Source organism: Squalius cephalus (genome assembly GCF_949319135.1).
Source record: "Squalius cephalus genome assembly, chromosome: 19".
NCBI classification, from domain to species: domain Eukaryota; kingdom Metazoa; phylum Chordata; class Actinopteri; order Cypriniformes; family Leuciscidae; genus Squalius; species Squalius cephalus.
Window position 1 is genome coordinate 24702615 of NC_137140.1, and position 18415 is coordinate 24721029.

At 36.1% G+C, this 18415-nt stretch overlaps 2 protein-coding genes across 2 annotated transcripts in view; both read right to left on the minus strand.

The window, feature by feature from the left end:
- The window catches only part of myo1d (myosin 1D), a 65710-nt gene extending 55934 nt beyond the window's left edge, over positions 1-9776 (minus strand). The window contains exon 1 of the mRNA XM_079850686.1: positions 9257-9776. Within this exon, the coding sequence (XP_079706812.1) occupies positions 9257-9351 (95 nt within the window). The 5' untranslated portion in view covers positions 9352-9776. The remainder of the gene's footprint in view (positions 1-9256) is intronic.
- A 1328-nt stretch (positions 9777-11104) lies between these two features.
- LOC307146555 (uncharacterized protein) lies at positions 11105-14332 on the minus strand. The gene is made up of 8 exons (XM_079850687.1): positions 14296-14332; positions 14008-14082; positions 13799-13864; positions 13638-13700; positions 13192-13261; positions 12431-12880; positions 12253-12348; positions 11105-12131 (listed from the first exon to the last, which is right to left on the minus strand). The coding sequence occupies exons 2-8, from the start codon at positions 14080-14082 to the stop codon at positions 11728-11730; spliced, it is 1224 nt and encodes a 407-aa protein (XP_079706813.1). The 5' UTR covers positions 14296-14332; the 3' UTR covers positions 11105-11727.
- Positions 14333-18415: the final 4083 nt, after the last annotated feature.

Here is an 18415-nt window from a genome sequence, read left to right on the forward strand (position 1 = left end):
GTGCATCAAAGCCTGTGTATTCACAACACCAGCAATGAAAGGATAATCTGTTCCTGATCCATGTTTATCCCCTGCACACAATTTACCACCAAGCAATCAGTGTTACTCAGTCCACAGCTTAACACAGAACAAGCGCGGAATACTATGACCTGATAGCGAATCGTCCTCTGGACTGTCTATTATGCAACCCCAGAAAGGTTTTGTCTCAGATGTTTCAAAAATTCCTTAGGATAAGAGACGATTGTCAAGAGTTATAAAATGAAAGCACAATAATTTGGGGAGAAATGTGATGAGAAATGTTGGAGATCATAATGAAATCTCACATATGTGATTGGAGACTTTAGCATCTTGGCAAATGGCTCTGAGCATAGTTTGAGACATTAAATCTCTAGAGATAACACGTGAGATTACTGGGGTCGTTTTCTCAGCACTTACGCAAAAGTCTCCATTTGACCTCCATTGAATCTCACTGATATCTAGAGGAATAGCGGAGATATGAAAGAGATCATTTGTGATTTGTCTTTCCTATTGGCCTAATAAGCTATTAGATAAGCTAATAATTAGTTTCATGTTATGGCAGATGGTTAATAAGTGGTAAAATAATTTGACTCACTTTGTCAAAATAAACTAATAAATGAACACTTAAAACTAAAATCAATCATTTCAAATGCTACAAGTGAATTTAGGTAATACTGAACTGCACAGTATAAATAATTTATATTAATTTTAAGACTTACATGTAACAGTGTTGGTAAATTATGTGTTGCATTTTTAAAAGCAAACTTTAAGTGAGCATAAGATGACATCAAAGATATATAAAATGTAAAAATAGATGAAATGAGCATGCACTATTAAATATCCAATAGGCCTATATCCCTTATTGTATATGAGACAGCTGCTGTCCTCTTGTGCCTTGAATATAATCTTTGAAGCAGCACAACCCCCACCATAACTCATCTCACACATTCTAAATAAGTTTCTGTGCAACTTTACATTTGTTTGCTGTTTCACACCAACTGCTTCTGTACTGCTGACAATCCTTTAAAGCTTAACACACACATCCTTCAATGGCAAAAAATATTTTTCTGGAAAGCTCTTCATTGCCAATGTACTCGATTTGACTCAATCTTGTCAAGCTAACCTCCTTTACAATCATACTACTGTGCGCAAGCCTGAATGGAGAAAATGTGTGTCCCACTTGGCAAAGCTTCAAGCCATGTCTTAAATGTGCAGCTTTCACGCTAACTTTCATTAGCTTTGCACTGACTACTCAGGAAATGAGAGCCAGGTGTAAATGTCAGAGCGCGCCAGAAAGCGGTTTTTGAAAGCAGAAAAAGGTTTTTGTTATTTTGGCCCACTCCCTTCATTGTCTCCCTGAGATCATAGGCACTTTTTTGTTCTCCCATCATGACGAGGGAAAGAAAATGAGGGAAAACGGGGGCATGTTTTGACGACTGTGTTTCAGAGGTCAAGGGTAAAGTGACTAGACAAGGCCCTGAGCCAATCTCTAACTCATCTGAGCTTTTAGCACATGGTTCTGATCCCAATATGATGTCACTGAGCAGTAGCAGATGACATGACGGCCAACTTGAGAAGAAAAAAACAGACAAAAAGACAAGACCAGCCAAACGGAGTCAGACATTACTCAGCAAGCTATTTCAAGAAGTGATCTCCATCAGGGTAAAAAAGAGGCCAGGGATGGAGAGTACAAAAACAGACGAGAAAGAGCAAAAAGCACAGTTAATGAGGTAATTGGCTAAAAAGGAAATGAAAGGGAGAAGCAGAGTGGAAATTAGTGTGAATGTTACACCTGGCTGTAACACAGCTGCCCCGCCACAGCAGGACATAGACCAGCTCCGAAAATATGTGACTAAACTGTGTGATTGTCTGCATCAAGAACATAAAAACACCACTGAAATACATGACATCCATCATTGTGTCCAATCTAAATGTTAATAGCTAGAACACATAATATATAATCTCATTAATGTGTCTATGGAATCAAATCAAACCACATCATCGGTTAGAGAGGAAATGGGCTTCCAGCAGGGACGAATACACAATTTGGGAATTATTTAGGAGTCTCTCATGTGCACAAGGAAAAACAGAATAATGAAATTTGGGGCTATGGATGTAGCCTGTTGTAAACATGAAAGAGAAAGAGGTTATGAAGAGGGTGAGGGGTTGATCGAGACTGTAAACCTGTAGGCTATAAACCCTAAAGACAGTGAATGTGAGTGAGAGAGCTCCTCTTACATGCTTAGTGATCTCAGTGACCGCCAGCCAAGGCACACAGTCCACAAATGAGACGTCTGTGGAGCTTGAAACTTATTCTGGGGGGAAAAAAGGCCAAAAAAGCAACAGCCTTGTTTATGTAAGGCCGGTGATATGTTTCAGATTACAGGGGGTTGTATGGAAATTCTTGAGGGCAGACAGGCCCTTTCTTCACTGGAGAGTGAGAGAAAATCAGCCTGTTTTTTGAAGCCAACTTTGAAGCAGCCTTTTGAGAGACATATTCACCTTTAGAGATTCTTCTTGGAATGCACAGAGCCTTTGACCAGGCAGCAGTGCAGTTTTATGTGAAGAAAGAATCACCAGCATATATCATGTTTTGGATGCTTGTACTAACCAGGCTACTTAACTAGCTTAACCAGCCAGATCTGGTTCAGCAGAATAATAAAGAGAAAGGGATATGATCTGAAAAGTTGTTCTAAATAAAAATAGGGAACAATCCTTCAAAACAACAGGGATAGAGCTGAACAAAATTAAACAGAAATAAAAAAGTAAAATAAAATAAAACACAATTAAATTAAATAAAAAATTTTTTTTTAAATCATACAGTTGTAGAAAAATGGTAGAAAATATCTGCAATAATTTATTGCAGCTGCAAAAATTGAATTATTATTTTCAAATTTTGCTGATTCGATATTATTTTAACACAACCCTGATGGATATTACAATTTTTTCCCAATTCAAGCAGGAGCTGTACTTGCACGCCAATTGCCAAGATGATCAGACCAGACTTAAACTTGCCTTAAAGTCCAACTGAAATCAAAATTGACCCTATTTACTTTGTTAGCCCATATTACAAGTCTTGTGGTGAAAAATTAATCCGTGCAAGTTAATACACAGAAAAAAAATGTTTGCCGTCGTAATCTTTAATCAAAGTCTGAAAAGTTACTTCCGGTCTGGAATGGCATTCCTTCACTGATGATGTAGGTTTGACGGCTTGGGTTGGGAAACGCTTAACCACTCCCCTCAAACCGTCAGTCTGCTATGAGCAGAGATTGAGAGGAGGAGCGCTAGAATAAAACCCTGCCCTCTGTTCAATATTCCGTTTCACTGGGAAATACGTCATAACACTGGAGAAAAGTTGTTTGCAACTTCCGGTTCACGCGGACTTTAAAGGGATTATTGAAAGCGAACAGGTAAAAGACTCTCTAGTTGAGCAAATAATACTGTCTGTGTTTTTATTTAAAAAAAAAAAAAAGACAGAACCTATAAATGGAAGATTTGACCACACATGAATCCATAGCTGTGATTAAGCACAGAACTCAAAGCAGGACAAGATGTACCATGTCTTTGGTCAGAGGCTATTATAACATCACAGGATGAATCCTTTGAAACATTTGTAAGGAAAATATTTTTCAAGTGGCATTCTTTCTTCATCTTTTACACTGAGGACCTTTTTTAAAAAAAGCATTGCTGGTCAAAGTACCTAAATATATCCATAATGCACTGACCATATAAGGATTTGCAAATGCATCATTCTTTCTTACAGGCCAAAATGTATCTCCGTTGCTGCATCTATCCTTACAGGATAGGGAAATATAACCTTTGACCTTGTTTCTGGCTCTGTGCAGTGCACCTGAGCTCCGAGGACTTTGATCCCTCTGTTTGCTGTGCAGGATGGGAATCGGGTTGCCATGTGTCACAGCTGGACTCCACGTGGCCCTGCTGTTAAGGCAACAAGTGAGGCTTTACACAGTTGATATGGGAGAGGCTTAAACTATTTCAGCCAACAGCTTTACATAACTGAAATCATTACGATATAACATAACTATGACAGGAAGATTAAATTCTGGAACCGCTATTATAGTAAATGTTGTCTTTGTGATCTGCCCCATGAGGAATTTAAAAAGTGAATTTCATTCAAAGACACATTAAGGCCTGAATTGATTTTTGTGCCTGAGTTTATATTTGTCTTCAGTTTGTTTTTGTCCAGTGGCACCAGACTGTAAATATGAAACAGAAACAAGGATATGGGCTCAGCTTTCATTATTTCCTGTAGCCCTCATTAAACCTAACCTTAGACCCCTACTTACGGTTATCATCCGGCTGATATTTCTCAACAGAGACCCTGATAAAAAGCTGAGGAAATGGCACAGATTTACAACCTGCTTTAAAGTTTCCCTCATTCCACTCTATGACCACACAACACAGCACATCAATTTTTAAGCAATCATCTGCACTGGACGTGTAATTATTCTTAGGAAAAGGAAAGAAATAGACCCCTAATACTATAAACCTGTAAAACAGATGACTAGCAAAGTATATTACAACAGTGGTTCTCAGACAAGACAAGACAAAGCAAGTTATTTAGATATGAAACAAAGCCTCAGCTTTCAAATTCTTTCAGTTTTATTGTGAAATTCAAACAATTAATACATCTGGGTGCCAGATTGCTGTAGCGCCTCAGAAGCGGCACTTGAACCGATCATCTCTTCCACTTTACTACTAGTCACAGCACAAAATAAAAAAAATCCTAGGGTATTTTGAAAGAACCAGCACAACTTAAACTCAAACAACTGAAATGTATCATGTCTCATGTAATCGCTCAGTAACTTTCAACCATGGAAAGAATTTGGCACGTAACATTACATTTACCCTAAAAGCTATTAAGAGTCCAAATAGCTAGAGAGAAACATGTACTCTAGAGAGGAGCATTTTGAACTTTACATATTTATTATATTTTTACTCTAATACTGTTAAAAAGTTATTAATTTAACGTTATTTTTATAAAAACGTCCCTATATGCAATCGGATGTTAATTTTAACCTTCAATAGAAATGTACCAGTTGACAGGGTTTCTTGTAACATTGATAAAGAAAGATGTTAATGTATATCCAAATGAATCAATACTGAATTGAACTGAATCAAAATGAATCATTAAATCATGTCCAAGCTGCACTCAAAAGTTGGCAGCTCTGATTCAGAATTGTTTTTGCTGCTGTCTGTGACCCTGCAACCTATTTCTGACTGAACCACTGCATTAGGATAATAAAAATTCAACAATTTGGTCCTTTTTTCCCCTCTGTTTCTCGCTCTTAGAATACCCACACAAAGGTTTTGGATCAATCAGACCTATTACGCTAGTGTCTAGTACTGTGAGGGTCAAAAGTTAAAGGTGCAATAGGTGATCTGGGAAATGCTAACTTTAGCCTGCTAGCAGTGAAAGCATACAATCCCACCCTCCCTGCAAATCGCCATCCAAAGCCACACCTCTAAAACACATGAAAGCACACAGACCAGAAGCGAGACAACCAGAGACAATGTTATTGGATTACATCATGTATCATTCACCGGTGAGAAAACTTTACAGTACAGTGAGTAACAGTACTACAATAACAAACGTAAACAACTGTTTGCCTGCCCTTCTCGCTCTGTCTGCACAGCGTACGGTGTCAGCGTGAACAGGCTGCGCAGTGGTATGCAAACACATGTTGACTGATAGTGATAGGGAACACATGCTATCAATTCATTCGAACCGAATGCCACGATTTTAACTAACATTGTATGGTCCTACACATTCCACAGACGATATATATTTATACAAATACATTTAGACCGCTTAACATTTCATTGCTATCAGAATATGAGGAGACTTTCAACCAGCATAACAACGAATTTTTTTTGGGAGAATCACCTATTGCACCTTTAAGTCTCTAGTCCAGGAAAATGTCCAATAGGAAGAGCAACGAGGCCTCACAAGTTGCCAACGCTCTTTTCCCGAGACCATTCTTCCAGTCACTTCCAGCCACAACAGTAGACCCTTAGGCAAACTCTAGGCAAGGCAAGTTTATTTATATAGCACATTTCATACACAATGGTAATTCAAAGTGATTTAAATAAAAATGATTTAATAAAGTGCATAGCAAAAACAAAGAAAAAAAACATTGATTTAAAATGTATTAAAACAGTTATAAAAAGATTTAAAAGAATAAAAAGAGGGCAAATGGATCAAATAAAGGCCAAACATGTGTTGTTTGAGCACTGTGCTGATTTGCTGTGCAATCAGTTAGATGTACAGTGCAGTGCTCAGTAAACGCAGCTAAACAGATGTGCTTTGAGTCCGGATTTGAATGTGGCTACTGTTGGAGCACATCTGATCTCTTCTGGAAGCTGGTTCCAGCTACGGGTGGCATAAGAGCTAAAAGCAGCCTTGCTTTGAGCGAACCCTTTGGTATTTTCTTGATCCTAGCTGAGTGATCTGTTAGGTTTATATTCAATGAGCATATCTGCAATGTACTGAGGTTCTAGGGTATTGAGTGATTTACTGTATAAATGAGTTTAGTTTAACCTGAGTCAGAGGTTAAACTAAACTCACCATCTAAGTAAAGTGAAAATGTCAATCAACTCAAAGAAAAGGTTCAACTATATATATACATAAAGTATACAGTACCACAAAGTTCAAACCATGGAAATTGCTAGTTTGTTGAAGACTTTTTTTAGACTTGACTTTCTTCTGAATGACACAAGATGTGACAGAAAGCTGAAAGGCACTGATTATCAACTAATTTCATCTGCAGTATTAGAGCCAGCGTCTAAAAGAATTTAGAACATGGTCTCGGGCAGCACTTGTAATTGTTTTTGGAAATGTGCAGAGGATTGCCAAAAAATTCCCCAAGATCCTAGCGGCAGACAAAACAACACTGCCATATAAAGTCAAGCCCCGAGCACACATCAAATTAAGCAGTGATTCCAGAGTGCCTACACAAACCCTTGTTTCGAAAAAGGGGGCGTTGTGTAAACACAGTCTTGGGCAGAGTTCAAATCGAGCTACAATGTACAGTACGTGTCAGCAGTCCTGACACTTGTTTAACTTTGACACCTTACTGTAAGAAGCTTAAACGCTCACAACTAAACAGACTGACAAAATTGCTTTAAATCTCATGGGTAAAACATTATGTCATTGCATTGAATAGAAAGGTTGCACTTCAACTTTGTTATACAGGAGCTTTTTCAGCAGAGCAACCCCAAGCTGACTGTAAACACAGCTGATTTCACTGGATAAAAGGTATCTACATTATCCGAATTAGTTCAGATCAAGTTTTACTTTGACAAGATAAATGGTCTTTTTGAATACAAAGCAACTGGCCTTCAAAAGGCATCACGTAAAAAGCAATTTCCAGTTCAACAGCACTCCTCTTTAACACTCCAGAGGGCACAGGAAGTGATCTGGCATCACATCGCTGCTGCTGTTCCAGCTGAAGCCCCAGACACAGATGTGGAGACTGAAGACTCAGGAAGCTGGCCTGGTCACACCCTCTGCAAATAACAAACTGCACACGCCATCCCCCAGCCAGGGAGAAAATCAGGCCATGGCTGAGAGAGAGAGGTGAGAAAAACAGACACCCTGTGCTCTGAGTCACTGGAACCAGTACGCATCTCCTCTTGCTAATTAATGGCCAAGTTGTCTATCCGTATCCGCATGGCATTTGAACAATGGATTCATAATTATCTATATATCAGATTACAATACTGTTGAAAAGTTTTGGGCAAGTAATGTTTTTCTTATTTAGCAAGGATGCATTCAATTGATGAAAAGTAACAGGAAAGATTTATATCTCAAACTAATTCTGTCCTTTTGAACTTTCTATTCATCAAAGAATCCTGAAAAAAAATCTGTCACTGTCTCACTCAACTATGTTCTATATTGATAATAATCATATTTCTTGAGCATATCAGCATATTATTATCATTTCTGAAGGATCATGAAGACTTAAGACTTGCGTAATGGCTGCTGAAAATTCAGCTTTGCCATCACAGGAATAAATTATATTTATATGAAAATAGTAAAAAAGTGATATTAAGTTAATAATATTTCACAATGTTACTTTTGTTATCCAATAAATGAAACTTATTTCAAAAACAATTTAAAAAATCTTACCAACTCGAAACTTTTGAATGGTGGGTTTAAAAAAGGGACGGAACTTTATGACTGAGTTAAAAATTTCAGAGGTATTAACACAATTTAAATTATTATTATGTAATATTTATAGTTTATTATGTGATCCAAAAACATCTCCCTCAATTCACAGAAAAACACCCGCAATGTCATCAGAACTAGGCTATCACAGGAAAAATACATAAAATATGTAATTTCATGCTATAAAATTAAAAGATTAAAATATCACTCAAACATTTCATAGCTTATTCAGTGCCCTTGCGAGACATCCACACATAGGTCACTTAGTTGACATTAGAATCATACAATAGATTTTATGGCATTGTTTTATTAACCATTTACTGCATGCTGAAACCACATTGTCCATCTTATCAGGGCTAGCAAGTCATTTATTTACAGTGTGCTGATGAGGAAATGTGATCCACATAACCAAAAACACAATGGCAGGATATCCACTGCAAACTTGTTTTAACAATAAGGCCAATCAGAGCGGGTGTTACCATGGCCAACACACCTCTGTGGCCATCCCACAGCACTCTGGCTCAGCAGGTGCAGCAAGTTATATGAAGCTACAGTATAGATGCAGCAAACACAACAATGCCATGAATTCCCTAAATGTAGACATGAGATGTGTAATGCATTGTTCCCTTGACCTGAAAAACTTTTAAAACTAGTTTATTCCAGATGCCTAGTATCAGTCAATTAATGGTTACACTTTAAGATGTTTTGCAAGATGATTTGAGGAACTCTTTCATTTGGCAACGCAAGATCAATGAGAATGATTCAGATTGGGAACCTATTATTAGTTACAGTTCACAATATTAGTACAATTCACAAATATAACCAATTTCATCACTAATCTGCATCACCATTTTAGATAGATAGATAGATAGATAGATAGATAGATAGATAGATAGATAGATAGATAGATAGATAGATAGATAGATAGATAGAAAGAATTCTTTTCATTTAACACAATTGGAATTTTTACTTCAAACCCCAAAACAAAGTTTTTGGCAAAATACAGGCTACAACTATATTACCTGGTAACAGGGTGAATTATCTTACCTGAGTTTAAGGTTGGCCATAAACTCTTCCAAAGACACATTGTCCAGAAGAACAAAGTCCGCCTTTCCGAACTCCAAACTTTCGTGTTCTGCCATTTTAACGCGTTAGAAATATAGTAGGCTAATGGAAAAATGTAAAGCTGACTGTTGAATTTCCGACGAATACTCAAGTCAATTCGACAAAACCAAACCGAAGCGATAATGCATTTTCCTGAATTTGTTTACATTTGCCTAGCGCACTATTCGTCGGCTTCTTCTCATGTTATTAGGAAAGGAAAAAAATAAACAAGCAATGTGCGTTAACTATACTTTGTTTTCGTCTGTTTAAGGTTACAACACTTAAAGCCACACACTCGTCCGTCGCCTGAAAACTTCAAACAACTTTTTGAGCCTCCCGGTGTTTGAGTGATAGTCCGCTACATCGAGAGTCGCACCTCTCATCCCTTTTTCCACGAGCTTCACTCGTCTCGCCTAAACACGCTTCGGTATCCTGCCAGTCTCGCGCAAGCCCCTCCCCTCTCGGGCGCGTTCGCGCTTACCTCTATATATGAATGACACAGTTACAAAGGTGGATACATTCGCCGTCAACTGTAAGCAGTGGTTAACATCAATCCATTCTTTTATTCTTTTTTCTTTTCTTTTTTTTTTTTTTTTTGCTACTAGCAGCATACTTGTATACGAAATCCCAAATTATCAACGCTCGGAATTCATACTATTCAGAAGTGAATAGTTGATCGCTGAAACACAGATCACAATAGACTTACAGTAAATGGCGAAAATGTTTATTTGTCACCAACTAAAAACGTAAGCTAGGCTACTTGCCACTATTTGTGCTAGCTAAGTAGCCGACCGCAGGTTAATGAATAAGTTGTAGGCCTACTATAAGTGAATAGATTATTGGAAAAATTACAAGTAAATTAAAAAAAAAAGCATATATTGCACTGGATTGCTTACTGATAAATAACAAAATATTTGTTTAACATAAAATAAGTTGACTTGAATTTGTTGACTAGTCAATTTGCCAGAGTTAACATTTTAATTATTTATATAATTTGACAATAATTATCATTTATATAATTATAACATTTGACTTTGAATTGTGCATAGTTGGAATTCTTTAAGACTATTAGTCATCATCATCATCATCATCAGTGAGTTTCTAAATATCTCTGGAATGTCCGTCTGTCCTCGAGCCATATAAGGCAATGGATAAAATCCCATTTGAGAGCAGTTCACAACAGTAGCCTAGTTCTGCATAGAACTTCAGTTAATAACAACATATCTGACAATTGAACTAATAAGACCAAATTTACAGGTGCTCAGGTAAGCACAATGGTGGTTGACCATTTTTTGGTCTACTAAATCGTTTTCGTCATTTTGTTCATGTGGTAAAATATGATTTTGGGCTGGCACGTGCTGTCACCGTGTTTGCGGTGACCTCGGGACACAAGAACGTGTTTAAGTTTAATGAGGACTGAGGATGGCTTCAGGTTGCTCTGTGCAGCTACTTGTGGTCCAGTGACATCTTCCCTGATTAAACACAATGAGAGGACTCTGCTGCCCCCACCTGTATCTCCAGGACACTGGGACAATGCTATTACTTATTGTTACATAATAAGTAGTTTACCAACAATAGTTTACCAACAATAATAGTGTAAAAGAAAACAAAGTTTGTTAAAACAATATATATATATATATTTTAAAGAATATTTATTTAAAAATATATATTTGCATATACATGACAAAAAAGCTGTTTTTTTTCAAAATAGTCTTAGTCTCAAAAATTTGTTAAGGTAATTTGCATTTGAGATGCTTTAATATTTGAAACAAATATTGTTTTCTTTAATTTGCACATTTATTATTGTTATTATATTAGTCAACTATTATGGTAAACTATTTAAAAAAAATAACAATTAAACATTATTAGAAATAATGACAAAAAGTTTTGGTTTAGTCTTAAATTCAGACGTTTTATGGCAAAGTATTTTTATAGGGGGAAAAAAAGCACTAAGAAATTGGAAAGCACTTTTTGCAATGGAAATATCTCTCAGCAAGACACATGTATTAAACACTGTTAAATGAATAATTAAAAGCAATGAATAAACAGAACTATAGCAGGACATTTTACTATTGTATATATAATATCAAACCTAGTTGGTACTATTAAATTGGCCTCCATTTAAACTATAAGGCCTGGTTTCACAGACAGGGATTAGATTAAACCAGAATTAGGCAGTTCAGTTAGGACATTTAATTAGCTTTTATAAACGTGCCTTGGGGGAAAAAAAACATTACTGGTGTGAATCTTGAGACAAAACAATGGCACTGACATATTTTAAGATATGTCAGTGCAAGTTACTTAAGGTTAAACCAGCTCGAACATGCATTTTAGTCTGGGACTAGACTTAAGCCTTGTCTGTGAAACCAGGGGTAAATGTTCATAACTCTGCTCCAGTTGACTTTTACATTCTCTTAGATTTTTCTCACCATAAGTAATGAACCCCCAAAAGCGATGGTGTTGGATGCACTATTGGCCCAAGAGCGGCCACGATTATGAGTCACATAAACCGTAGCACCCTTGCGCAGAGTCGTCATATACGTAGAGAGATTCCCAACTGAGTTAGAGCCCTGAACATTACTATGGGACACAGCCACCCAGTAGTTATTAACAACAAGCCATAGGTCAGTTTCCCCACTCCCCCCAGTCTGTGTGGAGAAGAAGAACTGATAGACGCCTGAAACCGGAGCTCTGAAGATCCCGGTACGAGAGTTGAAAGCCCCGCCTTGATTCACAAACACTTTCCTGTACACGATCTTGTTCACTTTTCCTGAGATGTTGTCCGGGTAGGTGGCAAAAAAATGGATGTTTGCTTTCACTACAGATCACAAGGAAGGAAAATGCTCCATTATTTGTATTAAAAGGTAATTGTAATTATAATAACAACACTTCACAGCATTTGTTAATTTAATGATTATTAATGAAAAGAAATGGCTCACCTCTCATTGGGTTTTTCTTACACAACCAGGTGATTTTGTCTCTGCTGATGCAAGACTCACTTTTTTTGCACTTCCCACAGACAAGTGTGTTAATGTCTGAAAGGATGGTGTGCAACAGTCAATACATTCACAATATTATTCTTTTTTTTTCTTAAAGCCTGAGTGCATCACATCTTACCTGCACAATATGCCAAATGGCAAGCTACCGGTTTGACAAACTTGTAGACGTAGTAGTTTCCCCGACATGCTTTGACTTGAATGGGAGGGGATTTGAACAAACAGCAGTTGTCTCTCCAGTGTCCACACACTTTGCGGGTGACCACTCCGTCTCGTACCCGGGGGTGACCGCCGACGAGCCACAGCGGAGCGTGCGTGCCACACATTTCTTTCCTCATGCACCTCTCAGGCATCTGGATGGTTTTCCCACGGTAGAAGAGACGGTACCAGCCCTTCCACTGGACACGATTGTCACAAATGACATTCTTGGTGCTGTAGTTTGTAGCTCTCCAGGCTTGGTCCAGCACGGTATAGTGAAAGCAGGGGTCAAGGTCTGCGCCACTGTCATCCTCACTGGAGCCTTCGACTCCATCTTCACCCTGGGTGAGGGTATACGGCAGATGGCTGCTGTCTAACAAAGACAAATATATATATATAGTCCTTTAGAAAACACACCCGAACACACACATTTAAAAAAATAATAATAATAATTAAATGAAATACAATCAACTTTGACATTTAAGTAATTTCAACTTAAATTACATTAAATTGGCTTAAAATGAGTTGAATCTTGTATTATAAGAAAAGAGTTGACTTAACTTATTTTGATGAGTTAAAGCAATGTAAAAACAGATAACTTATTGATCATATAAATTTTTTTACATTGTATATCTATCTATCTATTTTTTAAATAAACCATAAAGAATACTTTATCAAACTGACCAGTTTGTAGTGATGTCAAATTCATATCCACGTCCGTATCAAGAGGTTTCTGTGAACAGTACGGTAATGCCTACAACAAAACAAAAAAAGTTTATCTCACTATAATTAATTCTTATACTTCAGCCTCACTGTAAAAAAAAAAAGTTGAGAAAACTTAAAAGTTTAAGGCAACCAGCTTCTCAACTTACGTGTTTGAGTTATCTCAACTTTTCTCAACTTTTTTCATGTTAAATAGTTGAATAAACTTTAAAAACTGAATTTGTCATACAAAACGTAAGTTGGATTTTTTACAGTGTATGTTGACATTGGCATTCATGTTATATTTAATTTTTAACAACAGCTTAAATGTTTTTGCAAGTCCGATAAGATCCAGTGAGACTGATTAGAATACTTTTTAAATTTTATTTAACCAGCAAAAAGACTGTAATTATCAACTTTAATATTACCTGGCTCAAGGCTTCTTGCTTTTGTTTCATTACTACTTGTTCATGTTTCAAGCTTTCCATCTCCTAAATAAATACACAGGTAAGAGAAATTATGTTTATACCACTCTTCCTTTAGAAATTGAAACATTTAGGATACCAAATCACTTTAACAGCACCACTACCTTATACACAACGGCAAGTTGCTTCTGCAAACGCTGGTCAACCATATTCCAAGCTCTGAATGTATACTGGAAGACATTGCAATGAAATAATGTGAAATAACATTTGCACAGTTACTGTACTGCAGTTATTATGTAAGAATATTGTAATGTAATGTTAGTCTTATTTTATTTATAACATTAATTATATTAACCAATTTGATCATACTTACTGAAATATCTTTGTTCTTGGTGTCAGCTGCACATATAACCAGTAGCGCAAACACTTGGATGCATAAGGAAAGCATCTAAAGGTAAAAAAATATATATATGTATATATATAAAAATAAAAATATGAAGTATATTTCGAATTAAAAAATGGATTTGCTATTTTAATTTGCCTCAATCAAGAATGCAAACTCTTGGGATTTACAGGTAATTAAATTAAGTGATTTGGTTTAAGTTATCTATTTTTTCTTTTTGTTGTTGTTGTTTAGAAATTCTAAACATTTTAAGCTTACCTTTTCACAAAGAGCAGATCTCTATGCGTTATGCAAGTCAACTATATAGGATAGAGTTTATATACTGCACCAGTGGGGTTGGACACTACAGCCATGCAGAAGGAAGTTTCTGGTCAGACTTTCACACCAACATTTTCTTACATGAAACTCTGGTGACACTGTTCACAAATAAGGTGCTAACATGCACATGAAAAGTAGCCACAGGCCGTTTTTGAGCTCATGAGGTCAGCAGAAAATGTTGTGCAAAAATGTATTTGCATATATGCATGCAAAATATTATTAAAATAAGTTCCTTGAAATAAGTTCAAATGAGTTAAACAAATTGGTAGAAATATGTGCAATGTTAACAAACAAAAACAAAGAAGAAACTGCATTAAAATATGTTTTAAAAGGAATAAGGTCAAGGCTGGGCCAGAATTTTTACACTAAACCAAGTTTTCATTGTTTGAGCATTTGGAAAAGTTCATTCGCTTTTTGTGATCGACCTGGTTTTAGTCATGATTTACCAAGTTAGCAATTACTTACTCTCGCATTGCAATTTAACAAGTTATTTGACTGTTATAGATTTTGCCTTTTCAAGCATCATTCTGAAACCACATGACAAGTCATTGGTTATAGCAAAAAACTTTTTTTGCATTATCAGCAGTGACAAGATCTTAACTCCCTTTTGTGCAGACACACATTATGTTTAATAGCATATCTTAAAAAGCACTTTAAATCTGATTTGCTTAATCTAATGTGTTAGTAGTACAAATTAATATTGGACTCTTTGGAATATTGGAATATTGGAGATTGCTTTCACATTTAAAAACAGGAAAATTTGGTTCAAAATTCACATGGTGGGAGAAATATGGCCATTGAGGAAGATTTAAAGAGGAATAATTAAGGATAAATGATAGTGAGTAGGAAGTAGTTTCGTGGAAAATATGCGCTTTGAGATAAATATGCGTTTGCCTTGACTGGTGGAAATGAAACTGCCAGTGTCTGTGTGCAGGATGCATCTGCAATAACGAAAGTCACCACTAGGTGGTGACCTCTAATCTATTTTAAAACTGGGGTTTCACAAGTTTACTGGACAGGAACAAATCTGGTAGAGATATACACTTTAATTTACTACTTTTAAAAATATTCTGTTGAAACACTAATTATGTAATTGTTGAATCATCACAGACAAATGTTGAATCATATTCACTAGTCTAGTGCTCATTATTGGCCAGGGTTGTTAACTGAAATATTAACTGAAAATAAAATTATACAAACATATAATTTTGATACTTGAAATAAAAAAATAAAATATTTAAAAAACGTATTTTAATAAGTATTTTATTTATTTTATTTATTAACATATCTTTATTGCGAGGATTAACACCTTGAGATGAGACTATAGTATAATCAATGTATTTCAGCTAATTTCTCATTTTTATTTAAACTTAATATATTATATAAATATATATAAATATATTATATATTAATATATAAATATATTAAACAATATATTGACATATTTAAAAAAAAACTTTTCAAAATGAAAAAAAAACCCACAAACAACAAAACTACCTAAACTTTAACAGAAATTAAAATGAAAACAGAAAACATAAATATATAATCAATAATCAATAAATATATAATAAATATTAATATAAACTATAATAGTATCTCGATGCTAAAATGACACTGTGATATTGTCTTAGGAATTTTAATTTTATACTGCATTTTATATTTGTTGTAAATATAAATTTGTATATTATTATGGCACATTGTGTGTGTGTGTGTGTGTGTGTGTGTGTGTGTGTGTGTGTGTGTGTGTGTGTGTGTGTGTGTGTGTGTGTGTGTGTGTGTGTGTGTGTGTGTGTGTGTGTGTGTGTGTGTGTGTGTGTGTGTGTGTTCATGTTTTTCTATCCCGGTGGGGACTTCAACCTGAATGCACACAGACTCATGGGGACTCGTGTCACAGTGGGGACCTAAATTGAGGTCCCCATGGGTAAACAAGCTTATAAATCATACAGAATGAGTTTTTTTGGAAATGTAAATGAAAATGCAGAAAGTTTTCTGTGATGGGTAGGGTTAGTGTAAGGAGATAGAATATAGTTTGTACAGTATAAAAACCATTAAGTCTAAGGAGAGTCCCCACAAAGATAGTAAACCAGACTCTCTCTCTCTGTGTGTGTGTGTGTGTGTGTGTGTGTGTGTGTGTGTGTGTGTGTGTGTGTGTGTGTGTGTGTGTGTGTGTGTGTGTGTGTGTGTGTGTGTGTGTGTGTGTGTGTGTGTGTGTGTGTGTGTGTGTGTGTGTGTGTACTTATTTTCTTGTGTACTGATGCTTTGGCAAGATTGTATAAAACAAACATCCCAAACTTAACTGTCATTGTTACAACAAAATCTAACCGGTTTAATGAGTAAAATGGGAGTAATGTGTTTCACTGGTATCTAATTAAGTGACAGTCCTTCTAAATAAATTGAATCCAATCTTATCTCATCTGGGCATAATATTAGAATAGGGTCAGCAAAACATTGTGTTTTGTTCTCATTCCTTAACCATTTGGTAATATATTAAAATACTTGGCAGCAACCTCAGCTCTCACTGTCAACAGAGCAATGAGCCGTCGACTGTGTGATTAGATAAGACCAGTCCAGTCAGTACAATAGTCCACCCAGGAAAACAATGTTCATGTTTTGATGTGAAGCACAGGCCCTTTACATAAGCAGGAGACATCAGTAAACCGCCCTGGGGAATGACAGGCATGCTAGAAAGAGAACAGCCACCTGGACGATCCCATTACTGTTACTCTGTGATATGTTTGCATACATTACCCCCCCCCCAATCCCTATACATCTCCACTCACCCGCAGAGCAACATGTACACGCCATCATTTATGGCCTTCTCTGAGGGCTGTACTTTTCCTATCATAGTTCCTGGAACTGCTCATTGCTATACTCGCACCGCACGTCTCTGTAGATTCTAGCACATGAGGGTTCAGTCTTTAACAGCTGCGTAACAGGGCACTCTATGAGGGAAGTCATCTGTTACTGTCTCTTTTTTTAATACTTAGATAATCATGCAGTTATCTGCATCTGAGTGGCTATAAATACAGTAGTGGCCGGAAGTGATGTCCAGCCTAGGAAAATCACAATTGTTTCTAATATTATTACAAATTTGTTAAAAGATTTTGTATTCCAAACCAGAATAACTTTCCCTCAAATGGAATGTTTCAAATGTTTTTGTCCATACAATTAAAGTCAGTGGGGTCCAAAACAACATCTGACTTTCATTGTATGGACAAAACATTGAGACATTTTTCAAAATATCTTCTTTTGTGTTTTATTGAAGAAAGAAAGTCATACAGGTTTACAATGACATGAGGGCATGTAAATGCCCGTTCACACAAAGAATAATAATAACGATAACTATATTAGCGTCAACACCATGTCACATATACGTCCATATGATGAAGAGAAAAATATTTAAAAAAAGGTTCCAAAACAAAGTATTCATTTATAAAAACAAACTCAGATAATGCAATTGCAATAAACATATGTAACAAAGATACAAACAATACCAGACACTGCAGAGGAACTTAAATACACAGTGATGATGAGACAATGACAAACAGGTGTGATAATTAATGAGTGTCCATGACAAATAAAGACTGGCGGGAAACTAGAGGAACAACAACAAAAAAAACATAGGAAAAAGGTATCTGATGAATGCAAACTAAAAGTCCATGAAAACGACACTAAACACACAGATCGTTACAGACCAACAGAAGATAACGTTCTGTTTATTGTATTCAAGTTTTAGTGTATTATATAGAGATTTTACCAAAGCATGTTTTTTTAAGTGGCGGAAATTGGTTTCCATACTTAAGGGTTCATATTATGAACCCTTGGAAACCCGGAAATTGGTTTCCATACTTAAGATTGTATTCATTGTATAGAGTACAATCATTGTATTATGATTGTACTCTATGATTGTATGTTATGGAAACCCGGAAATTTGTTTCCCTACTTAAGGGTTCATATTAAGGTCCATGTCCTCTCACTTTCCATGTAACCTCTGGTATGTTGTTTACTATGAAATGTAACCTCTGCCTTACTGGGCAAAGGATCAATGTGTAGTATCTCA